General features: G+C 49.1%; 1 protein-coding gene across 1 annotated transcript in view; it reads left to right on the top strand.

The window, feature by feature from the left end:
• The window catches only part of LOC309562501 (zinc finger protein 692-like), an 84027-nt gene that overhangs the window by 1602 nt on the left and 71686 nt on the right, over window positions 1-10739 (top strand). Inside the window, exon 2 of the mRNA XM_082266737.1 lies at window positions 6064-6215. Within this exon, the coding sequence (XP_082122863.1) occupies window positions 6064-6215 (152 nt within the window). The remainder of the gene's footprint in view (window positions 1-6063; window positions 6216-10739) is intronic.

The raw sequence follows: 10739 nt of genomic DNA, 5'->3' as shown, positions 1-10739 counted from the left end.
TGGGTTCCATAGTGATGTTGTACTTGAAGACCCCCGAAGATGTCTCCAGGGTCTGGGTTCCATAGTGATGTTGTACTAGAAGACCCCCGAAGATGTCTCCAGGGTCTGGGTTCCATAGTGCTGTTGTACTAGTAGACCCCCAAAGATGTCTCCAGGGTCTGGGTTCCATAGTGATGTTGTACTAGTAGACCCCCAAAGATGTCGGGTTCCATAGTGATGTTGTACTAGAAGACCCCCGAAGATGTCTCCAGGGTCTGGGTTCCATAGTGATGTTGTACTAGAAGACCCCCGAAGATGTCTCCAGGGTCTGGGTTCCATAGTGCTGTTGTACTAGTAGACCCCCAAAGATGTCTCCAGGGTCTGGGTTCCATAGTGATGTTGTACTAAAAGACCCCCGAAGATGTCTCCAGGGTCTGGGTTCCATAGTGATGTTGTACTAGTAGACCCCCAAAGATGTCTCCAGGGTCTGGGTTCCATAGTGATGTTGTACTAGTAGACCCCCAAAGATGTCGGGTTCCATAGTGATGTTGTACTAGAAGACCCCCGAAGATGTCTCCAGGGTCTGGGTTCCATAGTGATGTTGTACTAGTAGACCCCCAAAGATGTCTCCAGGGTCTGGGTTCCATAGTGATGTTGTACTAGAAGACCCCCGAAGATGTCTCCAGGGTCTGGGTTCCATATTGATGTTGTACTAGTAGACCCCAAAAGATGTCTCCAGGGTCTGGGTTCCATAGTGATGTTGTACTAGTAGACCCCCAAAGATGTCTCCAGGGTCTGGGTTCCATAGTGATGTTGTACTAGAAGACCCCCGAAGATGTCTCCAGGGTCTGGGTTCCATAGTGATGTTGTACTAGTAGACCCCCAAAGATGTCTCCAGGGTCTGGGTTCCATAGTGATGTTGTACTAGAAGACCCCCGAAGATGTCTCCAGGGTCTTGGTTCCATAGTGATGTTGTACTAGTAGACCCCCCAAAGATGTCTCCAGGCACTGGGTTCCATAGTGATGTTGTACTAGAAGACCCCCGAAGATGTCTCCAGGGTCTGGGTTCCATAGTGATGTTGTACTTGAAGACCCCCGAAGATGTTTCCGGGGTCTGGGTTCCATAGTGATGTTGTACTAGTAGACCCCCAAAGATGTCTCCAGGGTCTGGGTTCCATAGTGATGTACTAGAAGACCCCCGAAGATGTCTCCCAGGGTCTGGGTTCCATAGTGATGTTGTACTAGAAGACCCCCGAAGATGTTTCCGGGGTCTGGGTTCCATAGTGATGTTGTACTAGAAGACCCCCAAAGATGTCTCCAGGGTCTGGGTTCCATGGTGATGTTGTACTAGTAGACCCCCAAAGATGTCTCCAGGGTCTGGGTTCCATAGTGATGTTGTACTTGAAGACCCCCGAAGATGTCTCCAGGGTCTGGGTTCCATAGTGATGTTGTACTAGAAGACCCCCGAAGATGTCTCCAGGGTCTGGGTTCCATAGTGCTGTTGTACTAGTAGACCCCCAAAGATGTCTCCAGGGTCTGGGTTCCATAGTGATGTTGTACTAGAAGACCCCCGAAGATGTCTCCCAGGGTCTGGGTTCCATAGTGATGTTGTACTAGTAGACCCCCAAAGATGTCTCCAGGGTCTGGGTTCCATAGTGATGTTGTACTAAAAGACCCCCGAAGATGTCTCCAGGGTCTGGGTTCCATAGTGATGTTGTACTAGTAGACCCCCAAAGATGTCTCCAGGGTCTGGGTTCCATAGTGATGTTGTACTAGTAGACCCCAAAGATGTCGGGTTCCATAGTGATGTTGTACTAGAAGACCCCCGAAGATGTCTCCAGGGTCTGGGTTCCATAGTGATGTTGTACTAGTAGACCCCCAAAGATGTCTCCAGGGTCTGGGTTCCATAGTGATGTTGTACTAGAAGACCCCCGAAGATGTCTCCAGGGTCTGGGTTCCATATTGATGTTGTACTAGTAGACCCCAAAAGATGTCTCCAGGGTCTGGGTTCCATAGTGATGTTGTACTAGTAGACCCCCAAAGATGTCTCCAGGGTCTGGGTTCCATAGTGATGTTGTACTAGAAGACCCCCGAAGATGTCTCCAGGGTCTGGGTTCCATAGTGATGTTGTACTTGAAGACCCCCGAAGATGTTTCCGGGGTCTTGGTTCCATAGTGATGTTGTACTAGTAGACCCCCAAAGATGTCTCCAGGGTCTGGGTTCCATAGTGATGTTGTACTAGAAGACCCCCGAAGATGTTTCCGGGGTCTGGGTTCCATAGTGGTGTTGTACTAGAAGACCCCCAAAGATGTCTCCAGGGTCTGGGTTCCATAGTGATGTTGTACTAGAAGACCCCCGAAGATGTCTCCAGGGTCTGGGTTCCATAGTGATGTTGTACTAGAAGACCCCCGAAGATGTCTCCAGGGTCTGGGTTCCATAGTGATGTTGTACTAGTAGACCCCCAAAGATGTCTCCAGGGTCTGGGTTCCATAGTGATGTTGTACTAGAAGACAGAAAGTAATAAACTAGTTAAGCTAAGAATGGCTTCTCTGTAAGGTAGAAAAGGTCCAACAGAGAGGACACTAGTAAAAAACGAAGGACTCACAGAATTGGGTAGCGTTATAGGGGGAACGTCCAGAGGGCATGTCAAAGATTTTCCAGTATCTAATCACCTGAAGGTACCAGCTTTGCTTGCTGAGCTTAGAAGGCGGGCGCTGTGTTTCTCAATTTTCTATTTTTTTTTGCTGGCAGAGAAAATATCAGGGCTTTGTGCCTAGCAGGGGCACACTGGCAGTTGGCTGCAGATATCAAGATTGTGTTTTGAGTTGAACAGACAGTGTAGCTTACCCCCCCCCCCCCTCCCCTGAAGTTGATGTTAGTAGCATCGCTCTGGGGGTGCAGACCGTACCCGAATGACACCCACTAGAGGGGTGACACCATCACAGGGGCAGAATGACCATTTGGGCACTGCCCGAGAGCCCATGGCTAGTAGGAGGCCCCTGGCAGAAAGAAGAACAGGGCTTTGTGCCTAGCAGGGGCGCACTGGCAGTTGGTTGCAGATGTCAAGATTGTGTTTTGAGTTGAGCAGACAGTGTAGCTTACCCCCCCCCTGAAGTTGATGTTAGTAGCATCGCTATGGGGGTGCAGATCGTACCCGAATGACACCCACTAGAGGGGTGACACCATCACAGGGGCAGACTGACCATTTGGGCACTGCCTGAGAGCCCATGGCCAGTAGGGGGCCCCATGAGAGGCTCCTGGGAGAGAGGAGACCAGGGCTTTGTGCCTAGCAGGGGCACACTGGCAGTTGGCTGCCCACATTGCAACCCCAAGCATGCAGCCAGTGCTGCTGTGCCTGTGAAGGGGATTGTGTGGGCGGGGAATTTGAAACCAGTAGCAGCTCTACACTGAGAAACCAGAGAGCAGCCTTGTGAGTGAGAACTATCTGCATTAGTAAGGGGGGTATTGTATTTATAGGATAACAGTTCTGGGCTGTATGGGAGAAACAGTGGTGAGGGGGGATCATGGGGTATCTTGCATGGTCATAGTGCTAAAGGTATCAGGGGCATAGATGGGTCACAGTGAGGGGGTATCAGGGGGAGGGATGATAGGTAAAGAAGTCACAGTGCAGGGGCATCAGCGGAGTTAAGGGGCAGAGAGGTCACATCGCAGGGGTAACGGGGGGTTATGGGTATAGGGGTTACAGTGCAGGGGATGTCTGATGAAAGTAATGGGTAGAGGGGTCACAGCACGGGGTAGAATTGGTGGAGGGCTTACAGTGGGGGAGGACACACAGGGGGAGACACCATGTTTTATCGCACCAGGAAACGCCAACCCTAGTGACGCCACTGGTTGATGCGTTGGAGGCAGAAAAAAAGGGCAAGCGTAGGGATTTGAGTGACCTTGACAAGGTCCAAATTGTAATGGCTGGATGTCTGGACCAGATCAACTCCGAAACTGCTGCTGTGGGATGTTCCTGTTCTGCAGTGGTCCGGACCCACCAAATGTGGTCCAAGGAAAGTAAACCAGAGAACCTGCAACAGGGTGATGGGTGGCCAAGGCTCGTAGATGCAAATGGGGAGCGAAAGCTGGACCATGTAGTCTGATCAAATAAAAGAGCTACCGTAGATCAAATTTCTGGAAAAGTGAATGCTGGTTCTGATAAATAATACACAGAGCATCACAGTTTGTTGTGCGTGGGGCTGTGTAGCCACAGACCGGTCAGAGTACCCATGCTGACCCGTGTCCACAGCTAAAAGTGTATACAATGGGCACATGAGCATCAGAACTGGACCACGGAGCAATGGAAGAAGGTGGCCTGTTCTGATGAATTCAAGAATAGTTTGAGGAAAACAACGAGTTTTAATTGTTGACTTGCCCTCCAGATCCCTTTTCAATAGAGTATCTGTGGGATGTACTGGAAAAACAAGTCTGATCCATGGAGACCCCACCTCCCAACTTACATAGTTACATAGTCCGGTCGAAAAAAGACACAAGTCCATCTGGCTCAACCAATAAAAAAACAAAAAACAGTAAAGAAAACCCATCCATACAATCCCATATACACAATCCTATACCCGCAGTTGATCCAGAGGAAGGCGAAAAAACCCCAGCAAAGCATGATCCAATTTGCTACAGCAGGGAAAAAAATTCCTTCCTGATCCCCCAAGAGGCAATCAGATATTCCCTGGATCAACTTTACCTATAAATATTAGTACCCATATATATTATGTACACCTAGGAAAGAATCCAGGCCTTTTTTAAAGCAATCTATTGAGCTGGCCAGAACCACCTCTGGAGGGAGTCTATTCCACATTTTCACAGCTCTTACGGTGAAGAAACCTTTCCGTATTTGAAGACGAAATCTGTTTTCCTCTAGACATAAAGAGTGCCCCCTTGTCCTCTGTGTTGATCTTAAAGTGAACAACTCAACCCCAAGTTCACTGTATGGACCACTTATGTATTTATACATGTTGATCATATCCCACTTAATCTCCTCTTCTCAAGAGAAAATAAATTCAGTTCCTGTAATCTTTTCTCATAGCTGTGCTCCTCCATGCCTCTAATCAGTTTGGTTGCCCTCCTCTGCACTTTCTCCAGTTCCCTGATATCCTTTTTTGAGAACTTGTGCCCAAAACTGAATTGCATATTCCAGATGAGGTCTTACTAATGATTTGTACAGGGGCAAAATTATATCTCTCTCTCTGGAGTCCATGCCTCTGTTAATACAAGAAAGGACTTTACTTGCTTTGGAAATGGCCGCTTGGCATTGCATGCTATTATTAAGCTTATGATCTACCAAAACACCCAGATCCTTCTCCGCTATGGATTCCCCCAGTTCTAGTCCCCCTAGTATGTATGATGCATGCATATTCTTAGCCCCCAAGGGCATAACTTTACATTTATCAACATTAAACCTCATTTGCCACATAGTTGCCCAATGAAAGTGCATTGAGGTCAGCTTGTAGGATGTTTCTCCTTCTCCTGTTTGCAGCTGAACCGACCGATTACAGGGGTCCCAGGCTCCCCGGTGGAACAGGAAAGCCCGGGAATGGTGGCAAGAGTGGTGCCCCCTTCCAAACACTGTAAAAGCAACTGGGCCACTCTATAGGCACTTGGATCACCTTTACTGGAAATCCTATCGCTGGCATTGCTGCATCCCTAATCCTTGTATAACCCGCTTGTTGCTGAGGCAGTATATATACTATATTAACAAAAGTATTGGGGCACATGAACTTTAATGGCATCCCAGTCCTAGTCCATAGAGTTCAATATTGAGTTGGCCCACCCTTTGCAGCCATAACGGCTTCAACTCTTCTGGGAAGGCTGTCCACAAGGTTTAGGAGTGTGTCTATGGGAATGTTTGACCATTCTTCCAGAAGCGCATTTGTGAGGTCAGGCACCGATGTGGACGGGAAGACCTGGGTCGCAGTCTCCACTCTAATTCATCCCAAAGTTAGACGGTTCATCCAATTTATCTTAAAACCTTCTTTTTAATTTTATTTGGGATAGAGTAGGTAGGATTAGATGTCAGATTTTTATTGCCATCTGTGTCCCCACATAAAACTGTCTATTTTCTTTTAGGCAACAGCTCGGCGGGAGAAGAGACGTCTTCTAGATGCACAGCGCGGGAAGTGCAGAGTGCGCCTGGGCTCCCACCTTGATGAGTGGTGTGCACTAAAGGATCATTTGGGTTTTGCACAGCATGCACAGTTGGCCAAATTCCTTCTGGACAGGTAAGAAAAAATTGTGTAAATAAAACAAAAAATTCCCCCATGCAGCGAGAAAAAACTCAAATGTGTGACATATTAGCTACCGTAAATCAACATTTCTCTTTCGTTCACTGACGGGCACAGCTCCATGTCTTCTAGACCCTTGGGCTCATGCTGCTCTCTCTTCAGGAGTAGGACTAGGTGGAAACAATTTTGGCTACGCTCCCTGAGGCAGTCCCAGGGGGAATACCATCACTTCCTGCTATAGGACTTCAGTTTTTTCTGCCTTGTCAGGAAGAAGAAACTGGCTCTCTGATGGGATCTGCGGTCCTGGCATTTATTCTTTTTTAAATGGAATTTTTTTCCCTTTTCTTTTCTATTTTTCTTCCTGCGTGAACTACAATCAACAGCTGGACTGGGCGACGCACTGGATATCCTAGATCCTTACGGTCTTCCCAGTCTGGCCTGCGAGCGCGACCCAACTATTAGCTCAGTGCTAGGTGGGCCGCAACATAGCCCCACTGGACAGGGGCTGGCCGGCGAGTGAAACACCTCGCAATTTTGCATTGCACTGGTCAAGACAGCAGTCACGATCAGAGTCGCAGTGTACCTTGGGCCACAGCACCCCAATTCCAAGATGATGCGATGGACTGCTGGGAGTGGTGCCTGCCTAATGCCATGTTGTGGTGAGTAGTGTCTTTCCTCCTTTCTTTGGGAATTGCTGGGGGTGGTTGCATGCCCTCTGTGTCCTTCCTCCCCTTATGTTTTCCCTCCTCTCCCTAGCAGGGTTCCCCTGCGTTGGTCCATCTCTCCTGCCCCCTGTATCCTCCCCTCTTAGTGCCCTTTTGGGGGGCATGGGTGTGTTTTCAGGTGGGGGGCTTCACTGGTGCTAAACCGGAGAGCGGTGGGTGTGTGTCGCTGATGGCCCCCCTTTGGGAGTGCCTGTACCTTTGACTTTGGTGCTGCAGGGGGGGGGGGGGTCCCTGGGGGGTTTCCTTATGGTGGATTCCTATTTCCGTGGGGTCCCGGGTCTCGCGCAGCGCCTCATGGTGCCGCCATTTTGCTGTGGATAATCTTCACTGGCTTCGGTGGCCATGTTTCTTGTAGTCCGAGTACAGTGATGTGCTGCGGGGCCTCTAGTGTCAGCACTTCTTCTTCCTCTTTGATCGCAGTGTAGCAGGCTGTTTGGCGCTCTCCAGCTTTGGGGTGGTGAGTTCTAGTGGGTATACTATATTTCCTCTGCTATATACAGCACTGTGGGTGCGCTGTGTGCAGGGGGTGTTCTTTTTGAAATTAAAAAAATAAAATTTTTTCTTTTTGTGCACTGTGCAGCTCCGATTAACCATGGAGCCTCTGGAGCGTGTATCACCACCTGAACCACTCCTTGAAGCTGCGGGACCCTCTGGGTCTCAGTCTGCCCTGGCGGCCATGACGCGGGCCCTGCAGTCACTTGTATCTGAGGTTGATCTGGCCCTGCAAAGGCGACCTATCAAGAAGCGACTGTGACGATACTCACCATCACTGGGAGTGGAAGACGGATACTTAATGGTTTGGATTGCTTCAAATGGGGTCTGTGTTTAAACTTATGTTAATGTGTATTGTACTTCAATGTCAGAGACAGGCTCTCCCTATTGTTTGTGTATTGAGGTGTGATGTGGATTCTGTTAAGCCTGTCTGTCCCATTGTAAATTGTTAATGAACTCACATATTGTGTTTGTCCAGATGGCTAGATAATTGGTTCAGGTTAATTCTATTTCTGTATACAATTTCATCTGCATATGATAATGTAATCAGGCAACCCCTAAACTGATGGGATAATTTGATCAGGAGGGGGATGTGCTCATGTGTGTATAAATTGAGTGAGAAACTGTTCAATAAAGGAGAAGGTTCCAGTACAAGCTAAGTTGTCAGCTAGCTTTGTATGGGGGTGGCTGGAAAATCTGATATCTATGTTCAAGACTGAAGGAACCCGTATACTGTCGGAAGCCCACAAACACAGTGTGGGTCGCGGTTCCATTACAGCGCCCCCCTGCCTTTACCTGTATCCTCTGCCTCCTCATAGTCTGAGGTGGATTTGGCTGCTGCAGAGGAAAGTCAGCCCACTGGGTCTGCTTCCACGCACCCTGAGTGCTCTTAACAGCGAGGACGAATCCTCCTCCTCTGCAGACGCGCATGAAAAGACGCTGATGGAGGCCTTGATTGTGTCAGTGCGGGGAACCTTAAAGTTTGGCACCTGCAAATCTTCCAAGGTGACAAAGGTGTTTCCCTTTCCTGCCTATTTTGACGAGATTGTCACTAGTCAGTGGGTTCCCTGAAATGCATGGTTGGAATACCTAAGCGTTTCGCTAGGAGATATCCCTTTGAGGAGTCTCTCCTGAAGAAACTAACGGTTCCAACGTCGGTGGACTCTCAGCTTTCCAGGCTAAATAAGGCCACACTTTTGTCGGTGGAGGATTCTCCATCATTTAGGATCCTGTGGACAAGAGAGCTGAGGCTCTGGTCCGTTACCTCATCGTGGCAGGTTCAATGTTGAGGCCGGTGTTTGCTATCACCTTGGTATCCCAGACCTTAATGGAATGGGCTAACATTTTTCGGCAGGATCTGGAAGGGGGTCCCTTGGCCAGCAGGGTATCTGTGACGACGGTGATTCTTCGCCGCATGATTTGGTTGAAGTACTGGTCGGCCGACCAGGCTTCCAAAACGATGCTGACTAATCTACCTTTTGTAGGTGACCATTTGTTCGGTGCCTCGATGGAAAAGATCATTAAGGGCCTTACAGGAGGTAAAAGTACATTACTTCCACAGGTTGCTAGGGGTAAGGAACCTCGTTGTAAACGTGGTCCTTTTTTCTCAGCTCACAAGCGGGCATTTTGTCTGTCTGAATCGCAGGAAAAAGGTTTGAGATCCAGCCGTAACTTTGCGGGAGGCTCCAAGAGACCCTGGAATGGTAAGTCGAAAGCGGGCACTACCGTTCCGCAGACAAGCCTTTCCCAGCCTGTAGGGGCCCCCTTACCCGCATCTGGGGTGGGGGGATGTTTTCACCTTTTTCCAGAACCGTGGACCTTGTTCATTCAGGACAAATGGGTCCACAAGTTGATTTGGTTTGGTTACAAGATCGAGTTTCAGTCCTTGCCTCTGGCAAGGATCTTTCCTTCCAACTTGTGCCTGTCTCTCGGCTACAGGGCCTCTATGGGGCAGTGCAGAACCTGTTAGCACAAGGAGTCATTGTGAAGGGTTCCAGAGTCGGAACGTTTTCAAGGTTTCTATTCAAATCTGTTTACAGTTCCCAGGAAGGAAGGCAAGGTTCGTCCGATCTTGGACCCCAAGGCTCTGAACCATTTTGTGCGAGTTCAGAAATTTCGGATGGAGTCCATACGCATGGTAGTAGCTTTCCTTCATCAAGGGAATCTACTGGCTTCTATCGAACTCAAGAAGGCTTACCTTCATATTCCAATATATGTCGGGCATCAGCGTTTTCTTCGTTTTGCCGTGAGCGAGGAGCACTATCAATTTGTGGCGTTACCTGGTCTCACCCCAGCTCCTCGGATGTTCAAAAGGTTTTGGCCCCAGTGCTGGCCTTGCTAAGGCAGGAGGGGATCGCGGTACTGGGTTACCTGGACGATCTGCTTCTGCGTGCAGATTCTTCTTCGGCTCTAGAAGCCGGTTTGGACATTACTGTGCGAACTCTTCAGGAGTTCAGATAGACACTGAATTTTCAGATATTGGCTTTGATTCCATCCACCAAGCTGGACTACTTGTGTCTGACAATGGATTCAGCATCGGCCCAGGTTTTTGTTCCACAGGCAAAACTACTGAAGCTGCAGGATGCGATTTGGCTCCGTTTTTCCAACCGTCGGTCGTCGCTCAGGACTTGCATGCAAGTGCTGGGTCTGATGGTTTCCACCTTCGAGGCGGCTCCGTTTGCTCAGTTCCATACCAGACCTCTGTAAAGAGATATTCTGGCCAAATGGAACAAAAATCCGCTGTCGTTGGACGATCTGATCCTGTTGAGTCGGGGTACGAGAGAGTCTCTGATATGGTGGCTCCGCTCCCTGGCGTTTTGCCTGGAAAAATAATTTCTTCCCCTATATTGAAGTAGCCAGTATTTTGAGGTGGGCAGAACTAAATGTTCCGGCCCTCTCTGCTGTGCACATCCCGGGGGAAGAGAATTGGCAAGTGGACTATCTCAGTCAGCAGACGTTGGATCCGGGAGAATGGTCTCTTCACCCTGGGGTGTTTCATCAGCTGTGCCTTGGGTGGCCTCCCATCTCAACAGGAAGGTGCAGAGGTTTGTGTCAAAGTCTCGGGATCATCTGGCCGACGCCGCAGACTCCTTAGTGGCCCCTAGGGGTCAGTATCGTCTGATTTCTCTAATTCAACTTCTGTCGAAACTGCTACGCAGAATCGAGGTAAAAAGGGATTCCAGTCATTCTGGTGGCACTAGACTGACCTCGCCGGTCTTGGTATGCAGGCCTAGTAAGGCTGGTAGCAGACATCCCTTGGAAACTTCCTCTCAGGGAAGATCTTCTGTCTCAGGGACCAATCTTC

The sequence above is a fragment of the Pelophylax lessonae genome (assembly GCF_965119305.1).
Source record: "Pelophylax lessonae genome assembly, chromosome: 9".
Classification (NCBI taxonomy): Eukaryota; Metazoa; Chordata; class Amphibia; order Anura; family Ranidae; genus Pelophylax; species Pelophylax lessonae.
The sequence above is the reverse complement of the archived record's forward strand: the minus strand, read 5'-3'. Positions and strand labels throughout refer to the sequence as shown.